Source organism: Cucurbita maxima, unplaced genomic scaffold (genome assembly GCF_002738345.1).
Source record: "Cucurbita maxima cultivar Rimu unplaced genomic scaffold, Cmax_1.0 Cma_Scf00010, whole genome shotgun sequence".
NCBI lineage: Eukaryota > Viridiplantae > Streptophyta > Magnoliopsida > Cucurbitales > Cucurbitaceae > Cucurbita > Cucurbita maxima.
Window position 1 is genome coordinate 1,460,452 of NW_019272026.1, and position 25,279 is coordinate 1,485,730.

Below are 25,279 nucleotides of genomic sequence, written 5' to 3' on the forward strand. Positions count from 1 at the left end.
TTTTTTTTTTTTTTTTTTTTTTCTGTTTTGAATTTGTCTGTTTCTTGTTCTTCTTTCATTTGTTGCTTTTGTTCATTTCTTCTTTTCTTGCCTATAAAATTGAATTAATCTGTCGATTAACTGTTTCTATTGTTCTAATCTTGTCTTCTACCAATCCGATTCTGTTTCTTTTTGGTGGATCTTGTTTGTCTCTGCTGTTCGGGGATTTTCGAGTTTCTTGGTAGCTTTTACTCTCGATTCTGATATTTGTTTGTGGTTTTGAGATTCTTGTTGCTTATAATTGGGTTATCTTCGATTGAGATTTGTTCGTCTTTCTGGCTCTGTTTAATCCTTACCTAATCAGGGGAAGTCAACTTAGGTTTGAGAAACTTTGCAAGCAAGAACAGCATATTATAGGAACTTCGGCTTTGCTTTAGATTCAATTACATGTGAACTTTAGCTATCAATTGGGAGGAAGTGATATTGTAGGGATTTGAACTTAGAATCTATACTAGTATGAACAAATCTTGATCTCTTATAATACTCTTATTGATCCCTCCTTGTGTACGAATTCTTATATTATGTGTTTACTTTTCATGATTTAGGTCTTTTAATAGAGAACTTACAATGAAGTTCGATAAATTTGCCCTTTTCTCTTGTTGCTGTCATGCAATTTTGTTTAAGTTTCTTTCATTTCATCCCTAAAGAATTCAAGGGTCTGTATTCTACTGGTTAGGTTTCCGTGCTGATTAGTTTGAGGAAGTATTGTAATTGTATAAAATGCGTGAGACCCTACATCGGTTGGAGAGGAGAACTAAGCATTCTTTGTAAGGATGTGGAAACCTCTCCCTAGCAGACGTGTTTTGAAAACTTTGAGGGGAAGCCCGAAAGGAAAAATCTAAAGAGGACAATATTTGCTAGCGGTGGGCTTTGGCCATTGCAAATGGTATCAGAGCTAGACATCGAGCGATGTGCCAACGAGGAGGTTGAGCTCTGAAAGGGGGTGGGCACAAGGCAGTGTGTTAGCAAGGACGCTGAGCCTCGAAGGGGGTGGATTGGGAGGGTCCCACATTGATTGGAGATGGGAAGGAGTGCTAGTGAGGACGGGGCTCCGTAGGGGGTTGGATTGTGAGATCCCACATCGATTGGGGAGGAGAATGAAGCATTCTTTATAAGGGTGGAAATCTCTCCCTAGCAGATGCGTTTTAAACACCTTGAGGGAAAGCCCGAATGGGAAAGCCCAAAGAGGACAGTATTTGCTAGTGGTGGGCTTGGGCTGTTACAAGATGTGTCATGCTTGATAACCATCAGCTGGTTACGATATTCGAGCTTGGTGTGTTTATTTACTTCACGAGTTTCTTATTGCAAGCGAATTGGAATTGTTTCCTATGTAATTGCTTGTTTTGTGTCTGGCAGTTGCTATCTGTTGCATGATTTTTCTTTCTTGGAGTGCTTAAAGAGGATGGGTAGAGGTCGGGGAAAAGGAAGGAAGTTGACCATGACGAATCACGATGATGCTGGAAGCGGTGAGGAAGAGAAGATCCCTGCACAAAAGCGAAGGGGAAGGCCACAGAAGCCATTGAAGGACGAGATGGATGAGGAGGAAGCCGAAAAGATAGAAGACGATGACAGCGAGAACGTGAAAGGCTGTGACATTGTGAGCAAGGAGATGAAAGGCCCACCTGCAGCAGAGAATGGGAAAAGGAGGAGAAGAAGCTCACAAGTGAAAGAAAAGCTCGATCCGGTCAAAGACGAAAATGGGGACGGAACACGGTCGAGCACTGATGAATCAACGAGATCAAATGGATTTCGTCACAACGGAAGCAGGCGAAAAAGCAAGCCCCATCGAGCTGCTGAAGCGGGCGTGAACTGCAGGTAAAACAACCTTGGAAGAATTTGGTTTTCTTAGTGAATGAGGCATAGTGATGTTCTTCTAGATTACGATATTTCCTGCCTTTTCTTATCTCTAAAGAACTGTTGAATTCAGTATCATCCACTGTGCTTGTTTTATTATTCTTTCTCTTCACCATATGTTCTTAACATTACAACAGAATGTTCTAACTAAGAATGAAGTGGATCAACATTCTTTACAATGATATCTTCATTTCTTGTTTTTGCCATCACTTTTTAAGGAGAAAACTTTAATTGTTTGCAAAGAATGGGTTGAAGAAATGAAGCATTGATGAGTTTGTTGAATAAAGTGAGTGTTGGATGCTGAAAAGATGTGGTTTGCCATACTTTTTTCTTTTTGAGATGTTATTATGTCTGAGAATATAAACATTTTTCTTAATGTCTTGATAGTGTAAAAGTAGGTTGTGAGCTCATTGTTTTTTTTTAAAAAGTGCATTAAGCGTGTCACGCGGTTTGTAGTGAGACATGGTTTTCGGTGAGGTGACGAGACGTGTGATATCAAAAGTTTGAATTGACCGATTTTTTTTAAGATTATTCTATGTTCATTCTTAAAATTTCATGATTATTTTATGTTTTGGTTTCTAAACTTTTAAATTTTTTTTTTTTATTTTTTATTTTGATTTGTTTATGTGTTGAATTATATTTTAGTTTTTTTGAAGGGTTGGAAAGAGTGCAACGCCCATTCGTTGCTAATAAGTTTGGTCCTTTTTTTAGTTTTTCCTTTTGGGCTTCTCTTCAAGGTTTTAGAATGCGTTTGTTAGGGAGAGATTTTCACACCCGTCTACTAAGGAGAAGTTTCTACACCTTTATGAAGAATGCTTCGTTCTCCTCTCCAACTACTGGAGATTTCATAATTTACCCTCCTTGGAGGCTCAACGTTCTTGCTGGAATACCGCTCGTCAAATAGTATTAGAGCCAATCATTGAATGGTGCAAGACATTGAATGAAGTAGAGTTAGACCCTCTCCATAGTATATGCATTTTAAAACTGTGAGACTGATAACATTTTGTTGTAGCTCAATGTACAATCTATGTTGCGTACGAAAAATAATAACTTAAATGCTTCAAAAATCTAAATCTTTCTCGATTCATTCTTTCTCAACTCCTTTAGCATCTCACTGTTTCTTCAATACCAACTTTAAAGCCAAGAATCTTTTTGAAATATGAAGAATAGCTTCTTTTTTTTAAAAGATTTTCGAGTCATTTTGAAAGGGTTAGAATAACCTTTGTCATGTTTAAAATCAAAATTATAAAATTGAACATTAGATTGATTTTGAGTGCTTAAAAGTATTTCATCGCCCCTAGAATGGTAATCCAATAAAAAATTCGAATGACTCCCATGTGATCTAAAACCTAATCCAATAGATTGGTTAAAGATTTTTTGTTTGGTGCATGGTTAAATGGATAAGACACTAATTATCAGTCTAAAAGTGGATGATTTAACTATCCAAATAATTGTTGAGCTAAAATAAGTAAGATGGAGATTTAATACAAAACTTGATATAACGAGTCAAACCCATATGGGAAGTAGTGAGGAATAGCTAGAAAAAATAGCCACGATGAAAAATCGCTAACAACATATATGAAATCGTCGTTCTAATAACCTAAAAGATCTATTGTATATGTATAAGATTGAATCTCCTATCTTGGTAACGCTATTGATATAGCTTACTTTATAACTTTTATTGATAGTTTATTCAACTCCGTTTTTGTTGAGACATGTAAGTGAAAATATCCTATATAATAAGTTTGTATAATATTGATTCGTTAATTAAAACTATTAATATTTCACATGATTATCATATGTGACTCGATCTTAATCTTGCCTAAGCTATAAGCTCCTTCTTGTGTTTGTCAATTTATTTGCTAGTGTGAATGACTTTTGTATCAGTCCCAATAATCTTACTATTTTTAGGACATGACAAAATAGGGAGTTATAAACATAATCTTATGAGATACATTCCTTCATTCTTATATAGATAAGTAGAAGAATGATTCCTTTAATTATTGATTTTGAGACTTATATTCTTAGAAGAATGTTATGGAAAGTGTTATACCATGTTATAACACTAACATTATGAGATGACATGAAATGATTAAGTTACGTATGAAATGAACGATGGTATAACTTACACTCACACTGTCGAAATGCCATGGAGGGAAGGGGCAGCTCCAGAGGTACGTATATGAGCTCGCTTGGGGTCTATGTGCGCGTACAACATGGTCCACGTGTAGAGAAATATTTACACATTCAATTATGCACAAACTAGAAGTAGAGACCAAGATCATGTCATGATGTTTTATGAAAGGATGAGTCCGAAACATGATTGCATGGGATTGCATTTTTTGATCTCAATCATGTAATTCTTATTTTTCAGGTAAAGGTAAGATAAAGATAAGATACATCTGCACGAGTGACGATGTCACAGTGACAATCATGAAATTGAAGTTAGGATAGATGCATTCATGTTATTGTCGGTAGCCCTTAAGATAGATTAGGACATTATTTTATTCTTTTCTTTGTTTTCTTTAAATTTTACTTTTTCAGCTGCATTGTTTTAACGATTTTCTTATGAATGTTTAAGTCCATGTCATCATTTTGAAATGTTTTAAAAGATGGTATCACATTTCATAATTAAGTCATATATATAGTATTGACTTTATTTCATTAGTAAAAATAGGTAACTTAACTGGATCGAAAAAATCTAACCCAATCCAACCTTTATGTTTTGGGTTAGAGAGTCCACATTTGTCAAGTTATTAGTCATATAAACACCTTACAAAGTAGGTAATTTCTTTGTTTTGCTATGAACACTTGCTATTTTGCTACAAAGCATTTATCTTTTAGATAATTTCAAACTTGATTTAATTTTTAAAGATCATTATACAATGCACATCATAGTAGTTTGATTTGGTCATGTTTTAAGAGTCGAGTTTTGAGATCACACATCGGTTGGGGAGGAGAAAAAATATTTTTTATTAGGGTGTGAAAACCTCTCTCTACCAGACGGGATTTAAAAACATTGAGAAGAACCCCGAATGGGAAAGTTCAAAGAGGATAATATCTGCTAGTGGTGAGCTTGAGCCGTTACAAATGGTATCAAAGCCAGACACCAGAAGATGTGCCAGTAAGGAGGCTGAGTCCCAAAGAGAAGTGGACACGAGGCGATGTGCTAGCAAGGACGCTGGATTTCAAAGGAGGGTAGATTGGGGGGGAGGGGTCCCACATCGATTGGAGAAGGGCACGAGTGCCAGCGAGGACGCTGGGCCTCGAAGGGGAGGTGAATTGTGAGATCCCACGTCGGTTGAGGAAGAGAACAAAACATTCTTTATAAGGGTGTGAAAACCTCTCCCTAAACACGTTTTAAAAACCTTAAGAGAAAGTTCGGAAGGGAAAGCTCAAGGACGCTGGCTGGGTCTCGAAGAAGGGTGGATTGGAGAGTCTCACATCGATTGAAGAAGGGAACGGGTGCCAGCGAGGACGTTGGTCCCCGAAGGGGAGTGGATTGTGAGATCTCTCATCGGTTGGGGAGGAGAAAAAACCATTATTTATAAGGATGTGGAAACCTCTCTATAGCAAACAAACCATTCTTTCTTTATAAGGGTATGAAAACCTCTTCATAGCAGACTCGTTTTTTTTTTTTTTTATAAGGTTGTGGAAACCTCTCCATATGAAACTCGTTTTAAAAAACTTGAGGGATAACTCAAATAGAACAATATCTTTTAGCGGTCGGCTTGGGTCATTACACAAGTTGTAACCATTCGAAACTTCATAAGAACAATATCTGTTAGTGGTGAGCTTGAGTCGTTACACAAATTGTAACCATTCAAATCTTCATAACAAAAACTTGGCGAAAATCGAAAAGAAAAATCTCTAACAATGGGCTATTCATGAAAACAGTCATTTATTTTATTGATCATCAGAAAATAGACATCACACATACATAAGCAAATAACCTCATTTTTTTTGGGACATTTCTTAGCTACTTCACTACCATATCCCATAATCAACAAAAGACATGAAAATTCATTGAATAAGAGGGGCAACATCATGGATCATCTTCAAGTTTTGAGGAAATTTTCGAACCATTTGGCTGAGAGCTTTGGAATTCTCTTCAAATTGTTCTTGTAATCGATGTAGTTAAGGCCAAACCGAACCGCGTATCCACTCGCCCATTCAAAGTTGTCCAAAAATGACCATGCAAAGTATCCTTTTACCTTCACGCCAGCCCTACAATGGTTTCCAAAAACGTCGTAAGACAAAAATCTTTAGTATATTTAACGAATCTAAAACATCGACACATATCCTTGTTTCATACTTACTTGATTGCTTCGTTAAGATTGTAAAGATGATCGTGATGGTATTTGACTCTAGCTTTGTCATTGATCAATTCCTCAAATGTGGGACCTTCGATTTCAAGATACCCTACAACATATGATTTTCATTAGTAATGTACGTTTGCTAAACCTAAGTTTTGTCTTCTTACCATTCTCGGTGATATAGATTAATGGATCGTTGTACTTGGTCTTCGTGTAGATCAGTAATTCTTTAAGTCCTTGTGGATAGACAGCGAGCCAAGATATCGCACTAAACTATATATAATACAATCAAAGAAAATTATTAGATAATCATGACATGTACAATTCATTCACTGAATAGATTTGCATGTAAGTTACCTTTGGACCAATTGAGACTCCGTTACGATCAGCTACAGTTAAAAAACATGACAAAATGTCAAATCGAAAGTTTTGAACATAAAAAACCCTAAATAGTAGGCTCTTAAGCGAACCCAGATGATAAAACGAAATCGTGATGAACTCCCAAATTTGATTATCGAAAAAGTGAAACATACTCGAGAGATCTGCACGATAATCGGTCAAGTAGCTTGGTTGTTGTCCTGGTGCATTGGGGTTGTCTTTGGCATAGTTAGCTGTGTAGTAATTTAGTCCAAGAAAATCAAGTGACCCTTTGATTGAAGCACTTTCTGCAGCTGAAAATTTGGGTAATCTCTCCTTCACGAGTTCCCTCATGATAGGTGGATAATCTCCATAGGTTATTGGATGCAAGTACCTGCCATAAATATTTATATATAGTATAGTTTATAATATGATATTAAAGGGTTACATATATATTAAAAACTTAGGGTTTTCATTTTTGTAATAATGTTTCATATAAACTTTGCTTACCAGCCAAGAGCAAAATCAAGAGCTCGAATTGCAGCCTTTTTGTCGGCCTCACTGTTTGAGTTTGGAGTATACCAAACTGTCACTAATGTGATACCAATCACACCCTTTTGATATGCCTACAAATCCCATAAACTAAGAGTTATAAAATGATCAAATTTAATGAGCTCGACGTTTGAGAGCTTTGAAAAGGTTGAGAATTGTCATAAATATTTGGTTTATGAATCTTTAGATTCATGAATACTTTTGGTACATTCCCCACTTTGATTCATGAATTTATTGGATTCATTTGGTTCATCTCCTATAAGAGCCCAAGCTCACCACGAGTAGGCTTTCTCTTTCGGACTTCCCTTCAAGTTTTTAAAATGCGTATGCTAGGGAGAGATTTCCACACTCTTATAAAAAAATGTTTTGTTCCCCTCTCCAACCGATGCGAGATTTCACAATCCACCACCTTTCGGGGTCTAGCGTCTTCGCTGACAACATTCTTATAAAAAATGTTTTGTTCCCCTCTCCAACCGATGTGAGATTTCACAATCCACCACCCTTCGGAGCCTAGCATCTTCGCTGACACTCACGTGGACATTCATTCCCTTCTCCAATCGATGTGGGACCCCCCAATCCACCCCCTTTGGGGCCCAGCGTCCTTGCTGACACACCGCCTCATGTCCACCCCCCTTCGGGACTCAGCCTCCTGCTGGCACATCGCCCGGTGTCTGGCTTTGATACCATTTGTAACGGCCCACAATCCCACCGCTAGTAGATATTGTCCTCTTTGAGTTTTCTCTTCCGAGCTTCCCTTCAATGTTTTTAAAACGCGTCTGGTAGACAGATGTTTTCACACCCTTATAGAGAATGTTTCGTTTCTCTCTCCAACCGATGTTGGATCTCACATCTCCCATATTGATACATTCTCTCATATTGGTACATGAATCATCTTGATTCATTGTTGTTGTTTTGATTCATGTATGAGAATTAGTTTGGTTGTTTAACATTGTTTTGAGATGTGGAGATATTGTCATTTTGTATTTGCCTAGAGATAGTTGGGAGGAACTTTGTAAGAGAGACTTGTAATGTGACAGTGTGAGAGATACCGTTGCACACTTTAGTTAGAGTGATTGACTACCACCTGTGAATGTAGGAGAATTTGTTCTTTCCGAATTACGTAAATTTTTGTGTCTATTTGTTTAATTTTTGTTCGTGGGTGTGTGAGTGTTATCGATCTTATTTACGCTTACGTTACAACAATTGATATCAGAGCATTTTAGTAATTTACGTTAGATAACGAACCTGATATTTGGTTTTGTAAACTTTGACAGCAGCTGCATGAGCAAGAAGTTGATGATGGGCAACAATGTATGGTTCAGTGCCAGAATCTCCGCCAAGACATTTATATGGTTGCCAAGAAGAACATCTACCAGGAGCATTGGCTCCTTGGGCATAGCCTCCCATGCTGAAGCTCCATGGCTCGTTCAGAGTGATCCAATGTTTAACTCTATCTCCGAACTCTTTAAAGCAAAGTTCAGCATAGTCTCGATAATCATTCCTGTAATTAATTTTTGAAGTTAAAAAAAAAAATTTAAACGTATTATTATAACTTTTGAAAAAATTAAAAACATTTTTTAAGACTAAATAAAAAGTTCAAAGATAATTTTATTAATTTTACTGTCTGACTGACTATTTCATACTTACACAATTTGACGCCCTAAGAAGCCTCCATACTCATCTTCTAAAGCTTGGGGACTGTCCCAATGAAAAATGGTGACAAAGGGTTGGATGCCTATGAAATCAAGAGTGTAAATATTAATCAAATTAGGTTCAAATAATCAAAATAATTAAGAACATGTTATAATGATACTCACCATTTGCAAGGAGTTCATTGATGAGGTTGTTGTAGTATTCAATTCCTTTCTTGTTCACTCCCCCACTAAGTTTTCCCTCTACAATAATTATAAATAAAAGTATAGTGTAAAAAATTGTTATTTGTTCACAATATTTTGACTATGTTCTTCCCTAAAAATGTAAGTAAAGTAGATTTCTAACCACTCGAGCTCTTTTGTCTTACTTGGCAAAACTCGAGACCAAGCAATTGAGAATCGATATGCATTGAAACCCATTTTCTTCAGAATGGCAACATCTTCCTGTATTATGAACAATTGTTTATCAATTAAAAGAAAAATGATTCAATAATAAAATTCAAACATGTTTGTCTCCTATGTACCTTATAGCGATGGTACTGATCGAGAGCTACATCTCCATTGCTATGATCATAAATTTTCTCTGTAATTTTAAGAAACAATGACATAAGCGTTTGATTTTTGTTTAGACATTATTTATGTTGAGGATTGTTAGGAGATGAGTCTCACATCGACTAATTAAGGAGTTGATCATGGATTTATAAGTAAGAAATACTATCTCTATTCGTGTTAGACCTTTTTGGAAAACCAAAAGCAAAGTCAGTGGATCTTGTGCTCAAAGTGGACAATATCATACCATTGTGGAGAGTTGTGGTTTTTAACATGGTATTAGAGCCATGCTCTTAACTTAGCCATATCAATAAAATCCTTCGTGTGAGACCTTTTGGAAAACCAAAAGCAAAGTCACTAGATCTTGTGCTCAAAGTGGACAATATCATATCATTGTGGAGAGTTATGGTTTTTAACATGGTATTAGAGCCATGCCCTTAACTTAACCATATCAATAGAATCCTCAAATGTCAAAACAAAAAAATTGTGAGCCTCGAAAGTGTAGTCAAAGTGACTCAAGTGTCAAACAAATAATGTACTTTGTTCGAGGGCTCCATAAAAGGAGTCGAGTCTCAATTAAGGACAGACTCTTTGGTATAATTTGTTCGAGGGGAATATTGTTGAGAGAGAAGTCTCACATCGACTATTAAGAGATTGATCATGGGTTTATAAGTAAGAAATACTATCTTCATTAGTACGAGACCTTTCGGGAAAACCAAAAGCAAAACCACGAACGCTTATCTTCAAAATAAATTCGTGCTAGAATCATCAAAAGAGAGTAAATTAAAAGAAATATGGTAAGAGAGAGAGACCTGGGTGTTGGTGAGTAAAGTTATCCCAAATACTTGGCCCTTTACCATCCTCAAAAGCAGCACCTTCAAACTGATATCAAAGGTCTAAAATGATTAGCAAACATTGATGCATTGAAGTTCCTTTCAAATGAAGTCTACCTCTCTCCCCTACCTGATAAGCAGCTGATGCTGAGCCAAAAACGAAGTTTTTGGAAAAGCTGCTTCGTCTTACGACATCGATGGGGCGTCGAGGGGCTACGTCTGCTTTGGCTGCTACGAGAAAAAGGAGAAGAAACACAGAGATAAGAAAGCTATGGCCATGTTTGAAAGCCATTCCTAGCTTTTGGTTTGGGGATGAGAATTGCTCTCCCTAACACCTTTATTTATATTGGGAGGATATGTATGCCGTAGAAGAGAGATGCATAAATGAACTGAGACCACATTCGAGTAGGTTTATGAGGTAATATTAGAGTCACAGACATCAGATCTGGATTTCAAAATCCTAACATATGATTCGATAAAACCCTAACATAAGATTCGATGCGTAAATCTTATTTAGAGATTCATGTGTCATGCTATACCGATTCACATAATCAACATATCGGTCGAAGTGCTAAGAAAATACTAGACACGATATCAAAAATCACAGGTCATGCTATGACGTTAGGGCATAAAAATTTCTCCAATTAACCACATACCTCGCTAAAACGTTAGCGCATACAAATAACATGTTTTCTTAGATGGAAATGGATAATGTTTAGGTTAATTGAGATTTTTCAATCAATTAAAAATGTTTTAGGAATGATTGGTTTTAATATGGTGAGTTGATGAGGAATGTCGTGTTTCACGCCATACTGCTAAAAGACAATGATATTTGGAGTAAAAACAACGTGCTGAGCCATACCAACTTGTAGCCTCACAAAAGGACCTAATTATTTCCAAATTCATTTTCATTTTGTAAAAATTCTTTAAAAAAAAAAAAAAATTACACAAATCTAATAGTTTTAATAAATTTTAAACTCAATTTAAGTACGAAATTCGTGTTTGAACTCTTTAATGTTATTTTATGTTCGAGAAAAAGATTAACGGAATAATTATTTGAAAAGACTGGAAATATGTTACGATAACAATTTTATTTTATTTTTGACACGAAAACATGTTGGAATGTTGATTGATCAAAGATCTTTAAGCGTTGTCGGTGACATTTTAAAAAATTATAAAAATTTAGAAAAAAAAAAAATAAAATAAGTGGGGGTAAAATATTATTTGAAGATTTTTTTTTATTTCATTTTATTTTTTGAGTTCAATTATTTGAGACATTTTGATTCAAATAAAGACAATTGCTTACTAATGTAAGCAATTGTCTTTATTTGAATCACCCATTCCAAAACTGACCTTTAGCAGATACAGCGGCCCCCAAGTCCAAGTTCACGTATCCTCACTTAAGGAGCTCAATCTGTTTCATTGATCGGGCGAAGGGTGGCCTACGCCTCGAACAGAAGTCCCGAGCTCCTCAACCCGTGACTGCCGCTCGGTTCTTCACGTGCGGTGTGTTGTAGTCATGCTTGTCCAAAGCGTGTTGCTTGTGACTGCATGTTAGATGTCCTGATTATGCTTGTCCAGGATGTTTTGTCTATGGCTGCATGCCTATTCTACACCCCTTTTAATTGCGTTCCTGTTAGATATGTTTTTACTATCATTGTTGTGTCAACACGAGAGTGTATGACCGGTCACTAAAATTATATCTACACCTGTCATAGCAAAAATGCCCCAATTAAGAGATTGACTAGTCGTCAATTCTTCCTATCTAGGTTATATGTTATCAAAGTTATTATTGTTGCCAACTCACTTTTAGCTTATAATATTATTTTTTTTTAAAATTATTTTTAACGTATTTTCTCCCTCATTTTCTAAAACATTTCTCTCAAACATGACCCGAGGCTCGAGCACGTCGATATTGTACGTGAAGTCAGAATTTCACATGCTTGACTTGTTCACTAGGTTATAATAAGTGCAGCGCAATCATTGTCTTGCTGCCGTTAGAGTGTGATTATGACCTGACACACATGATATTTTCTACCGCAGCTCGCTCTCAGCTCCACTTAATGTGCTCGAATTTGGCTTGACAACTTGTTCGGCTCTGAATAGGGTATTTGGTACCATTTCTTAACTTCTTCATTTTCATTTTGTAAAAATTATTACTATATATATATATATATATATATACATTAAATTTACACGAATTTACCATTTTAATAATTTTTAAACTCAATTAGGTTGCCTTTTGGTTTTTGAGTACAAGACTTGTCACAATCACGTTCTTGAGATAGCGGGATAGCAATTATGAAGCTCTTTTAAATTCTATTATTTGAGACATTGAGATTTAAATAAAGACAATTGACAGCTAGCTTTGACAGGAGTAGGATTGAAATGATAATGATTTTTTATTTTTAAAATTATTAGATATATATGCATGTGATTAATTTTGCGAATTATTTGTTGTTATACATCATTAAAATATAACTTAGAACATTAATATAACATATCCTTGGACAATTTTTTTTGGCACATTATAAAATAAGTTTATGGTAATTACACGTTATGTGATAGAGTAATCATTAGCCATACAGCGGTAGTTTGAAAAAAAAAAAAATTTAGAAACTGTTACTCACTACTACACAAAACATACACGTAGAAAATCACAAATTAGGGGTGTGCATGGTTGCGATCGACCACGCATTTTCGTTCACTTTTCAGTGAGCGTGCATGGATTGTCGGTGGAACATAGGTATGGTGAGGGTTTTCGGTTCTTCAGAAACAAATGAAGAAGATGAAGTGCATGGATTATTGATCGATTATATGATATCTCATCAATTTCCTCAACATCATATCGATCTAATTGGAAGAGACCATCCATTATGGTCAATCAATTTCCAAATTCTCAATTTTCATAGAGAAATGAATACTAAAATGATTTTCGTGTTCTAGTAAATTCGTTCATGACTCATCGTCAAAATGGGTTGAAAATCGAACAAAAAGTGACCAAAAGTCGACGATAAAACGGGCCAAAAAGGAGAAAAAAAATCAGGAAGGAGAAACAAGGAATCTAGAGGAGAAAAAAAATAGTTTCAAACCCAGACGTCACGTTCAACCAAACCACGGGCCTCGACAAGGTGGGTACCTGTTCAATTTAAATTATTTTGAGCTAAAGTTTGGGTTTATTTTATATCTTTTAAGTAAATTAACCTTGTTAATATATTCTAATTCGATATTGTGGATTCACGTAGACTGATTTGGATCGTTAAGTGTAATTTAGTAATACCAGCTTAGGTCAACCAAATAAGTGATTTTACTAATAGTTTAGTAGTATGAATTGTACTATGTATGATGAAGTGTGTCTCGTGGCGTTGCGCATGTCATAATTATAATTTTTATGTGATGTTGTACTATACTATGTCATGCTATACTAAGTTCATATGTTATATGTATGTCATGCTATGCTAATTTGTACTATGCTATGATATGTCATGATATGCTACGTAGTACTATGCTATATCATGCAACATCATATTATGCTATGTTATGCTATGTCTACAATATGTTATGATGCATAAACCTCCATAGAACATGTCAGGTAAGTTATGCTCTATAAAGACTTGATAGAAATTATGTATGCATAATTCACAAACACATTATGTTATAGATGGAGGAAGGTTTGACTTGCATCATCAATTTATACCACGCTTTTAAGCTATGGGAATCTAATTCATTCTTATATATCATATGCATTAGGATACTTCTCCATTACGATTAGTACGGAAGCATACCTTATCATGTATGACATTTATGTTGGCCATGATGTTATGCAGGCCTTTTCCCTCCATGGTGTCTGGTAGCCCGTTAGCGAATGCTAACCCGATGAGTTAGACCCAAAAGGTATGCGAGCCTGCCTGGTAAGCCTATGCTCGCATAAATGTGCTATGTATACAGAAGTACTACGCATCCAACTTTGCCCGAACTGAAAAGCTTTCTAAGACTATGTCATGATGTTTTAAAATGATAGGTCCCACCATATTGCATGTACTTGCATTTTCTGATCTCAATAATGGATTACTTACTGAGAATTTCTTAAAATACTCAAGTCACGTGCTACTCTTATTTTTCAGGTAAAGTTAAGACACTCTTATACGGATGACCGATGTTGTGATGAAAGCCATAAAATCAGTATCAGGGTGGTTGCATTATGTCTATTTTGAATTGTTTTAAAAGAATTTTTCGCTTTTCGTAATTAAGTCATCCACGGAGTAGTGACTTTATATTAGTAAAAAAAAAAAAAAATCATTACTAGGTCATCTAAAGACGTTGAGTAACTCTAACACAAAGAAAAAAAAGAAGTAAAAAGCTGATTTTATTCATCACAAAATAGAACGCACCACAACACATAAGAAAAATAATCCCCTTCTTAGGACTTGTTTTTAGCTCTAGTTATTGATAAAACACATAAAAAGACACCAAAGAGGATGAACAATAATTCAAAGGTGATGGAAGATCTTCAAGTTCGGAGGAAATTTTCGAACCATTTGGCTGAGAGCTTCGGAATTCTCTTCAAATTGTCTTTGAAGTCGATGTAATTAAGGCCGAAACGAATCACATAGCCACTCGCCCATTCAAAGTTGTCTAATAATGACCATGCAAAGTATCCCCTTACCCGTACACCAGCCCTGCAAAATACGACCAAAAGTGTAATAACATAAGTGCACTACTAGTAGATATTGTTATCTTTGAGACTTCCCTTTCGGGCTTTCCCTCAAGATTTTTAAAACGCGTCTGCTCGGGAGAGGTTTCCACACTCTTATAACACCGCTAGCAAATATTGTCCTATTTGGGCTTTTCCTTTCGGGCTTCCCCTCAAAATTTTTAAAACGCGTCTGCTCAGGAGTGGTTTCCACACCTTTACAATACAGCTCACAGATATTGTCTTCTTTGGGTTTTTCCTTTCGAGCTTCCCCTCAAGATTTTTAAAACGTATCAGGAGTGGTTTCCACACCCTTATAACACAGCTAGCAGATATTGTCATCTTTAGGCTTTTCCTTTGGAGATTTCCCTCAAGATTTTTAAAACGCATCTGCTTCGGAGTGGTTTTCACACCCTTATAACACAGCTAGCAGATATTGTCTTCTATGGGCTTTCCCTTTCGGGCTTCCTCACAAGATTTTTAAAACGCATCTGCGAGTGAGAAGTTTACACGCCCTTATACCACACCTAACAGATATGGTCCCTTTTTAACTCTCCCTTAACGTTTTTAAAACGAGTTTGTTAGAAGAGGATTCCACACCTTAAATGCTTCATTCCCCTCTCCAACGAATGAGGATCTTGAGGGAAAGCGTGAAAGGTAAAGCTTACATAGGATAATATCTATTAATAATGGAAATGGGTTGGGCTATGACAAAAAATTTCTTTCAATTATCGATAGCCATATCCTTTTTGCTTTGATACTTACTTCATTGCTTCTTTAAGAGCCTTCAAATGATCGTGATGGTATCTGACTCTACGCCTATCCGAGATCATTTCCACAAATGGGGGACCTTCAATATCGAGATATCCTACAACATATGCTATTAATTAAGAAAAAAACATGTAATTATGTGCACTTTTTCTAAACAAAGATTTATTCTTTTGGTACCATTCTCAGTGATATAGATAATTGGATTTTTGTATTTGTTCTTTGTATACACCAATAGATCTGTAAATCCTTGTGGGTAGACAGCCAGCCAAGATGTTTCATTAAACTGCAAAACAAGTTGTTAGAATCAAGTATAAATCACTCGGTAAATCCCTCGGATGACGAGAATTTGAGCATAAATTACCTTTGGACCAATCGAGACTCCGTCACGATCCGCTGCAACCCACAAATATTACAAAATGTTCAATCAAAATTGGTTAAGATGTAAATACTCTATTGAAGAACGTCAAATCGAAAGTCTTCGAACATAAAAAAGCTTAAATGCAAGCTTAGCTTGACTCGAGAACAAATTAAGCGAACACCAAATGATAAAACGAATCTCGATGAACTCGAAAAAGTAACACATACTTGAAAGATCGGCACGATAATCAGTCAAGTAGCTTGGTTGTGGACCAGGTGCATTGGGATTGTCTTTTGCGTAATTAGCTGTGTAGTAATTCAATCCAAGGAAATCAAGTGACCCTTTGACTAAAGCACTTTCTGCCGCTGAAAATTTGGGTAATCTCTCCTTTACGAGTTTCCTCATGCTAGGTGGATAATCTCCATAGGTTAGTGGATGCAAGAACCTGCCATTTTTGTGTTACGGAGGCATGATTGATCGTATTCACACCCCCACCAACAGAAGAATTAAACAAAAAGACACAAAAATTTAAGTGATTCGGAAAAAAGAAATTTTCTATAGTTTACAAACTATATATCTCATACTTTCACATTATAAAATCTCAACAAATTTCGTTCCAGATATCACTCAACAAATATAAAATGAACACTCAAATTCAATACTTTTCAACCATCTTCGACGACCCTTTAAAAGCATTAATGCTATACATAAATCAAGATGATTCATGTATCAAAATGAAAGATGAACCAAAAAAGAGTTATAAACCACATAAATGAAAGATGAACTAAATAAACGAGAGTTATTAATAAAATAAATGTTATACATAGAAGAGGCATGAACCTATTCTTATTGATATTCTTTATTTCTTAGTTAGTATTAATATGATATTAGAGAAAGGTATTAAATGGGTGAAATATTTATTAAAAACTTAAGCTTCTAAAGGCAATTTTTGTAATAATGTTCCATAGAAATTGTTCATACCAGCCAAGAGCAAAATCAAGAGCCCGAATTGCAGCCTTTTTGTCAGCCTCACTGTTTGAATATGGAGTATACCAAATTGACACTAATGTGATACCAATCACACCCCTTTGATGAGCCTACAAATCCCATTAGTGTGAGAAAAAAAATTAAAATAATTCATTTTACATTAAAATAACCATTAAAAAACGTCTAGAAAGTTCATGAAAACGGTTGCTATATTCATACTACTTGTTAAAATTCATAGTTTGTGTAACAACCCAATCTCATTGTTAGCCGATATCATATTTTGACTTTTTTGGGTTTTCCCTCAACGTTTTTTCAAATGCGTCTGCTAGGAAGAGGTTTCCACACCTTACAAAGGATGCTTCGTTTTCCTTCCCAATCGATGTGGGATCTCACAATCCATCCCCCTTTGAGGTCCAGTGTCTTTGCTGGCACTCGTTTCCTTCTCCATTTGATGTGTCAGCAAAGAGTCTGGGCCTCGAAGAAGTGCGGATTGTAAGATGCCACCTTATTTAAAAACTTTGAGAGAAATTAAAAAAAAAAAAAAAAACTCAAATAAAACAATATCTATTACGACCTAAGTAACTATGTAATGTAACAAACCTGATATTTGGCTTTGTACAATTTGACGGCGGCCGCATGAGCAAGAAGTTGATGATGACCAACAATGTAGGGCTCGGTGCTAGAATCTCCACCAAGACAATTAAATGGCTGCCAAGAAGAACATCTACCAGGAGCATTGGCTCCAAAAGCATACCCTCCCGTGCAAAAGCTCCATGGCTCGTTGAAAGTGATCCAATGCTTCACTCTATCTCCGAATGCTTCAAAGCAAACCTTAGTGAAGTCGCGAAAATCATTCCTGTAATTCATTTCGAACATTATATCAATTTTTCTTCAAAACATTTAACCTCTAAATAATGAAACTTTGATACTTACACAATTTGAGCTCCCAAAAAGCCTCCATATTTTTCTTCTAAAGCTTGGGGAGTATCCCAATGAAAGAGTGTGACATAGGGTTTGATGCCTAAAAAGATTACAATTGTGAGTATCAATTTCTTATTTATGAGTATTATAATGATACCATAACCTACCATTGGCAAGTAGTTCATTGATGAGGTTGTTGTAGTATCTAATTCCTTTCTTGTTCACACCTCCCTTAAGGGTTCCCTCTGCCAAAATTAATGAATAAACGTTCTTCAAATTCTAATTCAAACCTCCTATAGCATATAAAGATGTTACTATTTTAATCGTATTTTTAAACAATTTGACAAGTCGATTTTCTTACTTGGTAATACTCTAGACCAAGAGATCGAGAATCGATAAGCATCAAAACCCATTTTCTTCATAATGGCAACATCTTCCTGCATTGCGAAAAATTATCAATACCGATTTTTTACAACTATCTTATAATAAAAAATGACTTTGATGATAGACAATCAAACTAAAACATGCATACCTTATAACGATGGTACTGATCAAGCGCCACATCTCCATTGCTACGATCATAAATTTTCTCTGTAATTTTAATAACCAATAACATAAGTTGTGTAACACTTCATATCTAAGATTCAGATCAAGATTTGGAATCTAGGTTTGACATTTGATGATCTTGACATTATCAGACATCCCTTTGACATGGTCACATTACTTACTTTTGACTTCCAAGAGAAGAATATCTCGACTAATTAACAATACTACATGGTTACTTAATTCTTGCTTTTAAAAGTGAAAACTATCCCCCACAAACCAACATGGATTCTTTCAGTATATTTTGTTTTCACTCACATGCTTATTAGAAATTTTTTCACATAGACTTGCTCTAAACAAAACCCATTTAATTTTGGAGATCTTATGATTAAGCCATGGAAAAGAAAGATGGATCTTGTTGGTATAGATAGTAACTTTCAAATCTTTTAAGTATTTCTTAGGCATCTTATCCTTAGGATCACTCTTGCTGCACCATTATGAGATCCCACATCAGTTGAAGAGGGAAACGAAACATTCTTATAAAGGTGTGGAAACCTCTCTCTATTAGACGCGTTTTAAAACCGTGAGGCTAATGGCGATACCTAACAGGCTAAAGCCGACAATATCTCTTAGCGGTGGATTTGGGTTGTTACAAATGGTATTAAAACCAGACATCGGGCAGTATGCCAGCAAGAACGCTGAGCTCTCAAGAGGGGTGGATTGAGAGATTCCACATCGGTTGAAGAGATGAATGAAACATTTCTTTTAACGATGTGGAAACCTCTCCTTAGTAGACGTGTTATAAAACCGTGAGACTGATGACAATAAGTAACAGGCCAAAACGGACAATATCTATTAGCTCTGGATTTGAGCTATTACAACTCTCATTCAAATATGGTATCGATTTATTCATATATCCCTCTTTTTACTCGAATGTAAAACATTTTCCTCAATAAACCAAAAACCAAACCTTAAATTTGATAGATGGTTTTTACCTTTTATCTCAACAACATTTACATAAAATGCATTACCCACTTCATTTTCAATTTGGGTTCCCAACTCTTAAGAAAAATTCCAAGAGAAATATAGTAAGAAGAAACACACCTGGGTGTTCGTGGGTGAAGTTATCCCAAACACTTGGCCCTTTACCATCCTCAAAAGCAGCACCTTCATACTAAATCAATCACAAACAAAATCATCAACAAACATTTTACAATAAACAATGCCTTAAAACAATGAAATACAAGTCTATCGCTCACTTGATATGCAGCAGACGCTGAGCCAAAAACGAAGCCTTTGGGAAAGCTGCTTCGCCTCACAACATCAATAGGCCGCCGGGAGGGTTCATCGGCTCTTGCAATTACAAGAACAAGAAGAAAAAACACAAAGCTAAGGAAGCCATGACCACTTTTGATAGCCATCCTTAGTTATTGGTTTGGGGACGAGTGACTCTCACCGTAGGAGAGGCCTATTTATACATGGAGGCCATGGGAAGCCATGGGAAGCCATGGAAGGAAAGCTTGCAAGCTTCATTATTATATTAATCTTCATATCATTTTTTTATTAACTCCTTCATATCTTCTGGATTTGGTTTTATATCTATTTATTCTTTTAGATCATTTCCACATGGTTCAAGACAATAGATTAGTTTTATGTATATAAAACTTTACTCTTACGTGTTAGCACTAACTAGATGCTTAGATGTATGTGTTTTATGCAATTAATATTTAGTTTTGATTGCATTGAATGATATTAATTTATGTTGTTTTGATATCAATTCCTTGGAACAATATATTTGTTTAGCTTTCATTTGAGGTATTTTGAATCATATCGGATCTTCTGTGTAACAGCTCAAGGATCGCTAGCAGATATTATTTTCTTTGGATTTTTTTTTTCGGGGTTCCTCTCAAAATTTTTAAAACGGTCTGCTAAGAAAAGGTTTCCACATCCTTATGTACGTGGGATCTTAACATTTTGTATACAAAAATTCCTAAGACATTTACTTGTTTATATGCCTAGAAATTATAGTAATTATCTATCTGTGTATTTGTTTTTCCAAGAAGTAAAAAACTATTGATATTAATTGAAATGATTTGAGTCGATTGATAATATAAAATTAAATCCAGATTACATGCCAACCACGTTCTTATTTATCCATTTAAATAATTTTGATACAAAAATGGTAGTTAACTTTTTTTTTTTTTTTTTTTTTTTGCTATAAAATTATCTAATAGATAAAATAATGTTTGAATAGTTAGTCAAATTCTAAAAATGAAAATTAAAAAAATAATATTAGTAGAAATATTATTTAATAATATGTTTCTTGAAAAAAAATATATTATTTTAAAACATTATTAAAATTGTCTAGAAGGATTTTTTTAACCATTTCAATGTCCTTTTCTAAGCCTAAACTAAATGATAACTTTTTATAATGCCTTAGGTTTAGAAATTGGATTAAGATTCAAAATCTAACGATATGATCATTTACTTACTCCTCCCTTCTAATAGTGAAGATTATCTCCACAGATCAACACGAGTCATTTTAGCATGCTTTGTCTTCACTCACATGCATTTTAGAAAAATTCTCAAGAGGTCACCTAACATAAAATTACTCCAAACAAAACACACTTAACCATGAAATTACTATGATCGATCTATTGAAAAACAAGGTGGACCTTCCTTTTCAATGACTCAATCATAGGAACTCCAAAGTTAAATGTGTTTTTCCTGAACCAATTCTATATTTGGTGAAATTCTAGGAATTTTTTTAGGATAAACGTGAGGACAAATCATGTTGGAAAGACTTGTGTTGGTCTATGGAGATCGTCTTCTCTTTTAAAACGAGTAAGTAACATGACCATGTTGCAAGGAAAATGTTGGTGTCAGGTACCGAATCCTAAACATGAGTTGTTACGGTATTACAGTTGTAGGGAAATGCAGGGGTCATTAGGTGCCAAATCGTAAACATGGGTCGTTACGCAAAGCTCGATTTAAAAGAAGAAAAAAAACGTAATTAGCCTCTTAAATCACGATAAAAATTCTCTCGAACATTTTTCGAGCTAGATATAAAAAGAAAGTGAAAGATCTAATTTCAAATTAGTAAAATTTGGGAATGTCGTGTTTCACGTTATTTTGTTCAAAAGACAACCAAGATGATGAAGATACACTCAATAGAGACATGGAAAATATTATAAACTTATAAATTGTTATAAACGAGAGATTTAAAATAATTAGATAAAGAATTAGGGTTTTCAAAATAATATTAAAACTAAAGAAATAAAATATTATAAAATTAGGAAAGAGATCCTTTTGTTTAAAATAAAAGTCAAAAGCATGTATAATTTGTTACTCGTGAACCACGTGCTCACCAAATTGGCCTTTAATTAATGTATATAAAAATTTATTTTTATTTTTATTAAAATAATATGTTCTTTTTGTTAAATTCTTTTTAAAAATATATATTTATGAATTGTCATGGTTCTCATTTGAAAGCCCCAGGGTCAAACTAGCTTTAGTGGAACCCCTGTGTCATGCTCCCCATGATCACCCTCATCAACATACTGTGCACGTTCGCACTCATCATCTCTAGGGGAAATATCCCTATGCTTATGTACACACAACTGCATGAGTTCCCTCTAGTTCTCGTCTTAACATTTCTTTTGATACAAGCCTAGTCTCATCTTTTTGTTACGTTAAGTAGTACGTACTCGTTAGATATGTACATTAATATAATTTTTCATGCTCTTAGGGTTGTGTCCTAGGTCGATCTGTTGACATAATGCAATATGACACTCATCATCATATAGCACGCTTAATATGAAAGACATCAACGTATTAAGAGAAATGACATGCAATCATATCATACTCATCATAATACCATTAAGCATATCAAGCATGTCAAGTATGTCATAGATCGTAATATAACTCACGAACATCATCATACATCATAACTCATACATCATCATATAACTAGTGTACGACATCGTACGACACAACTCATAGATCATCATAGTTCATACTTCATCATATAACTAGTGTACAACACCATATGATACAACTCCTATATTAATCTTCATAGCCCATTGTCTTCTTCCTCAATTTTGTGTGTCTTCTTCTTGAAGCAAAAGACGACATTAATCTTCAAACTATCAAACGAAGCGATTTCCCAAATGGGTTCGATTTTGGTGCATCATGTTAGGATCGAAACCAATTGTTAGCTCTGATACCAATTGTTAGGATCGTTCAACAACGCACACACTCGATTAAGATAAATACAAAGAGAAAATACAATGATGAATATTAACTAAAGGTTTTATTATTGATGACTTCAGAGGTATGTACAAGAAGAATATAAAGAGTGGAGAGAAATACATTTGAGAGCACTGCCTAATTGGGTATATATAATTTCAATTTACTAAATATAAATATAGCTTCCAAAGATTTAAACTACAAAATATAATTTAACAAATATATCTCTATCAAATCTTTACCAAATATCTACCCTATATATCTCTATCAAATCTTTACCAAATATCTACCATATATATCTCTATCATATCTTTATCAAATATCTTCCAATTATATCTCTACCAGATCTAGACATCAGGCTCCATATCCCAACAATTTCCCACTTGGAGACTGATCCAGTCAACCGCAATAGAGACGGGTTTAGTCAACCCCAACAATCTCCCACTTGGAGACTAATTCAGTCAACCAAGAATTTCATTCCCAATATGTACCATACCAATTGAGGCTTTACCCAACCTCAATGTTCCAACATCAACACAAAATGTTTGCTCGATTCCTTGCACCCTCTATCTTCTCCAAATACATCACCATCTTCAACTAACCTTCGAGTGAAATGGTATCACCTTCTGTGTTTTGAATGATAGACTGGGTTCCTCGCCAACTACATGACACTTTAACTATCGACTTGAAGAATCTTCTCGCACTGCTTCTTATCTAATCCTTCTAGATAGTCTGTCATCCATATTATCTTCTTTCCACCTTCAGTTAATGCCACGTACTCAGCCTCAACAGATGAAAGAGCAACACATTTCTAAAGCCTAGACATTCGATCATCCATGGCTTGCTCCTACTTAGTTGTATCCTTCAACTGGAGGGCCTTATCAAGGGGCTTTCGTTTCCCTTCATCAGTCACCTACCGATAGTGTAAAGAAGGTACATACCTATCTGGTAATTTGATGGCTCTGGATGATCTTTTCAACATCTGTTCAGGTGTCACTTGCACCTCTTCCAGTTCTTCAACAATAGTCTCAGGAGTCTCTTGAGTATCAGCTACAACATCACTAGATGAATCTTTCAGCAACTCAACCTCAACCGCAACTCCAACTTGCTTCACCTCTGGTTCCTTAGCAAGAATTTCAAAAGTTTCTTGAGTATCCACTACAACATCACTATGTGAATCTTTCAGCAACTCAACTTCAACTCCCACTTGCTTCACCTCTGGTTTATCAACAACAGTCTCACGACTTGAGTATCTGCTACAACATCACTCTGTGAATTGTTCTGCAACTCAACCTCAACTCCCACTTGCTTCACCTCTGATTTATCAACAATAGTCTCACGACTTGAGTATCTGCTATAACATCACTCTGTGAATTGTTCTGCAACTCAACCTCAACTCCCACTTGCTTCGTTGTCCCGATACTTTTCTTCAATTCTTTGACAGTCTTTGTGAAGCTAACTTGTTTCTATTTGTTCATAACGCAGTTCACACAAGAACTCATATCAATAGATTTTCGACATTCCAAAACTCCTTCCAGCATCTTCATTCCTTTAACGCTCATATGTCCAAGTCTATTATGTCATAGACTTGAATTTGAAGCACTCTCAGCAACAACAGCTCTGTTCATACACCCTGCAGTGGTGTATAAAGTTCCAGATTTTGTGCCACGTGCTACCACCATAGCACCCTTCACAATCTTCCACGAACTCTTACCAAACTTTGTTGCATAACCTATGCTATCCAACTAACTAATAGAGATCAGGTTCTTCTTGAGATTAGGAATATATCTGACATCCTTTAATGTCCACTGATTTTCTGCCCGAGTTTTTATGCATACATCCCCTTTTCCTTCGATCTTCAAATCTTTGTTGTTGTGCAAGATACACCTTCTTGAAATTTTCAGACTTGAAATTTCGAAACAACTCTTTATTTGGAGACGAATGAAAAGATGCACCCGAATCCAAAATCCAAGATTCAACCGAACTATGCACGCTGAGAATTAGAGCATCCCCAATGTCTTCTGCTAAATGTATCGAATCATTGTCATTCTCTGATTTGTGATTCTGCTTCCTCTTTGTACAATCTGCCCGAAAGTGACATTTTTCTCCACAACTCCAACACTTTACATTTGGTTTGTTTGGAGATTTTTCTCGGTTTCTTGATTTTGATCACCCATTGTTTGGGCCCTTTGATTTACTTCTTCCCCTTCGATCAACACTAAGAGCATTGCCTGATGAATCTCCAATTTCCCGTTTGCGAATACTTTCGCTGAGAACTACATCTCGAATTTCATCAAACTTTAGTTTATCAGATCCTCAGGAACTGCTGATTGTGGCAACAACAGTATCCCATGACTCGGGTAAAGATGACATCAAAATCAACGTTTTAATTTCATCTTCGAAATTAACTTCCACCGAACTCAGTTGACTTACTATCATATTGAATTCATTTATATGATCCACAAAAGATTCACCTTCAGACATCTATAGATTGAACAATCTCCGCATCAAATACACCCTGTTCATAGCCGACGGTTTTTCATACATATTCGACAGCGCCTTCAACAGATTTGACGTTGTCTTCTCCTTGATGACGTTGAACGCCA

General features: G+C 35.4%; 1 protein-coding gene and 2 pseudogenes across 1 annotated transcript; 1 reads left to right on the plus strand and 2 right to left on the minus strand.

Annotated features, from left to right (window-relative positions):
• Nucleotides 1-37: 37 nt before the first annotated feature.
• LOC111485534 lies at nucleotides 38-2,077 on the plus strand. Its single transcript, XM_023132464.1, has 2 exons — nucleotides 38-220; nucleotides 1,396-2,077. Exon 2 carries the CDS (start codon nucleotides 1,442-1,444, stop codon nucleotides 1,856-1,858), a length of 417 nt encoding a protein of 138 aa, XP_022988232.1. The 5' UTR covers nucleotides 38-220; nucleotides 1,396-1,441; the 3' UTR covers nucleotides 1,859-2,077.
• A 3,700-nt stretch (nucleotides 2,078-5,777) lies between these two features.
• On the minus strand, nucleotides 5,778-10,460 carry LOC111485428 (annotated as a pseudogene).
• Nucleotides 10,461-14,496: 4,036 nt separating this feature from the next.
• Nucleotides 14,497-19,881, minus strand: LOC111485431 (annotated as a pseudogene).
• Nucleotides 19,882-25,279: the final 5,398 nt, after the last annotated feature.

Bases quoted from the DNA above. Each gene is read 5' to 3' on its own strand.
- LOC111485534 (XM_023132464.1), top strand. From the start codon at position 1,442: ATGGGTAGAGGTCGGGGAAAAGGAAGGAAGTTGACCATGACGAATCAC.